Source organism: Salvelinus alpinus, chromosome 5 (genome assembly GCF_045679555.1).
Source record: "Salvelinus alpinus chromosome 5, SLU_Salpinus.1, whole genome shotgun sequence".
Classification (NCBI taxonomy): Eukaryota; Metazoa; Chordata; class Actinopteri; order Salmoniformes; family Salmonidae; genus Salvelinus; species Salvelinus alpinus.
In genome coordinates, this window is record NC_092090.1 from 4,346,003 (window position 1) to 4,348,502 (window position 2,500).

At 42.5% G+C, this 2,500-nt stretch overlaps 1 protein-coding gene across 3 annotated transcripts in view; it reads right to left on the reverse strand.

The window, feature by feature from the left end:
• Nucleotides 1-727: 727 nt before the first annotated feature.
• Nucleotides 728-2,500, reverse strand: part of LOC139575441 (G patch domain-containing protein 1-like) — a 5,465-nt gene continuing 3,692 nt past the window's right edge. For all 3 annotated transcript variants that reach the window (XM_071400399.1, XM_071400398.1, XM_071400397.1), the window contains exon 4: nucleotides 728-1,035. In XM_071400399.1, coding sequence (XP_071256500.1) covers nucleotides 1,002-1,035 — 34 coding nt within the window. In that variant the 3' untranslated portion in view covers nucleotides 728-1,001. The remainder of the gene's footprint in view (nucleotides 1,036-2,500) is intronic.

Consider the following 2,500-nt stretch of genomic DNA (forward strand, 5'->3'; position numbering starts at 1 on the left):
AACATCCCCACAGCATGATGCTGCCACCACCATGCTTCACCGTATGGATGGTGCCAGGTTTCCTCCAGATGTGACGCCTGAGAATCTTGTTTCTTATGGTCTGAGAGTCTTTAGGTGCCTTTTGGCAAACTCCAAGCGGGCTGTCATGTACTGCCTTTTACTGAGGAGTGGCTTCCGTCTGGCAGAGATGGTTGTCCTTCTGGAAGGTTCTCCCATCTCCACATAGGAACTCTAGAGCTCTGTCAGAGTGACCATTGGGTTCTTGGTCACCTCTCTGACCAAGGCCCTTCTCCCCTGATTTCTCAGTTTGGCCAGGCAGCCAGCTCTAGGAAGAGTCTTGGTGGTTCCAAACTTCTTCCATTTAAGAATGATGGAGGCCACTGTGTTCTTGTGGACCTTCAATGCTGCAGAAATGTTTTGGTCTGAATACTTATCTAAACAAGGTTAAATATTTTTATAAATTTGCAGAAATTTCTAAAAACCTCTTTTCACTTTGTCATTATGGGGTATTGTGTGTAGATTGAGGGGGAAAAAATAACTTAATAAATTATAGAATAAGGCTGTAAAGTAACAAAATGTGGAAAAAGTCAAGGGGTCTGAACACTTTCCGAATGTATAAAGCTCAACTGTTGATTAAATTTAAAGATGGTAGCAACTCCAAAGCCCCGTCACCAGACAACATCACTGACAATCTGGAATGGCATGATAATAATACAGAAACAGATCATTTTTTTTAAAACTCATTTTTATTGATTAACAGACAATAGCAACAATTCAAGATCTCTCAACATAATCAGCCCGAGACATTGATCAGCCAAAAAAACTCACATCTCATGAGAATTACAATTAAAAAATGTAAAGTAAGACCCTCTTTCATCAGCATAGGTACAACAGGGCTATTGGACTTCCTAAATGCCATACAGAGTGGTTCCTGACTCCCGTCTCCGGTATCTGTCCTCATAGAGGACACGGTGGATCCTGTTGTCTGTCGGATCACCGATTCACTGCAGATTCTTCCCACGGATGCTCTTCAACCTGGTCAGATGGGAGAGGGAGGATCAACTCAGATCATGTATGTAATGACACTGGCATAATACTGTAGTATGTTTACATGACATGGGTCTAACCGCTTTTGGCCTGGATCTAACTGTTTTTGGCCCTGGTTCTAACTGTTTTTGGCCCTGGCTCTAACTGTTTTTGGCCCTGGTTCTAACTGTTTTTGGCCCTGGTTCTAACTGTTTTTGGCCCTGGTTCTAACTGTTTTTGGCCCTGGTTCTAACTGTTTTTGGCCCTGGTTCTAACTGTTTTTGGCCCTGGTTCAAACAGTTTTGGCCCTGGTTCAAACAGTTTTGGCCCTGGTTCAAACAGTTTTGGCCCTGGTTCAAACAGTTTTGGCCCTGGTTCAAACAGTTTTGGCCCTGGTTATAACTGTTTTATACTACAATTAAAGTTTTTAAAAAGCACCTTTAAAAGCCATTTGGATCAAGACATTGTGAGCCAATAATAAAGGTATGTGTTAGAGGGATTCAGTAGGTCTATGGTATGTGGTAGAGGGTAGGTCTATGGTATGTGTTAGAGGGATTCAGTAGGTCTATGGTATGTGTTAGAGGGATTCAGTAGGTCTATGGTATGTGTTAGAGGGATTCAGTAGGTCTATGGTATGTGTTAGAGGGATTCAGTAGGACTATGGTATGTGTTAGAGGGATTCAGTAGGTCTATGGTATGTGTTAGAGGGATTCAGTAGGTCTATGGTATGTGTTAGAGGGATTCAGTAGGTCTATGGTATGTGTTAGAGGGATTCAGTAGGACTATGGTATGTGTTAGAGGGATTGTGTTAGAGGGATTCAGTAGGTCTATGGTATGTGTTAGAGGGATTCAGTAGGTCTATGGTATGTGTTAGAGGGATTCAGTAGGTCTATGGTATGTGTTAGAGGGATTCAGTAGGTCTATGGTATGTGTTAGAGGGATTCAGTAGGCCTATGGTATGTGTTAGAGGGATTCAGTAGGTCTATGGTATGTGTTAGAGGGTAGGCCTATGGTATTTGTTAGAGGGATTCAGTAGGTCTATGGTATGTGTTAGAGGGATTCAGTAGGTCTATGGTATGTGTTAGAGGGATTCAGTAGGTCTATGGTATGTGTTAGAGGGTAGGCCTATGGTATTTGTTAGAGGGATTCAGTAGGTCTATGGTATGTGTTAGAGGGATTCAGTAGGCCTATGGTATGTGTTAGAGGGATTCAGTAGGTCTATGGTATGTGTTAGAGGGATTCAGTAGGTCTATGGTATGTGTTGGAGGGATTCAGTAGGTCTATGGTATGTGTTAGAGGGTAGGTCTATGGTATGTGTTAGAGGGATTCAATAGGTCTATGGTATGTGTTAGAGGGATTCAGTAGGCCTATGGTATGTGTTAGAGGGATTCAGTAGGCCTATGGTATGTGTTAGAGGGATTCAGTAGGTCTATGGTATGTGTTAGAGGGTAGGCCTATGGTATTTGTTAGAGGG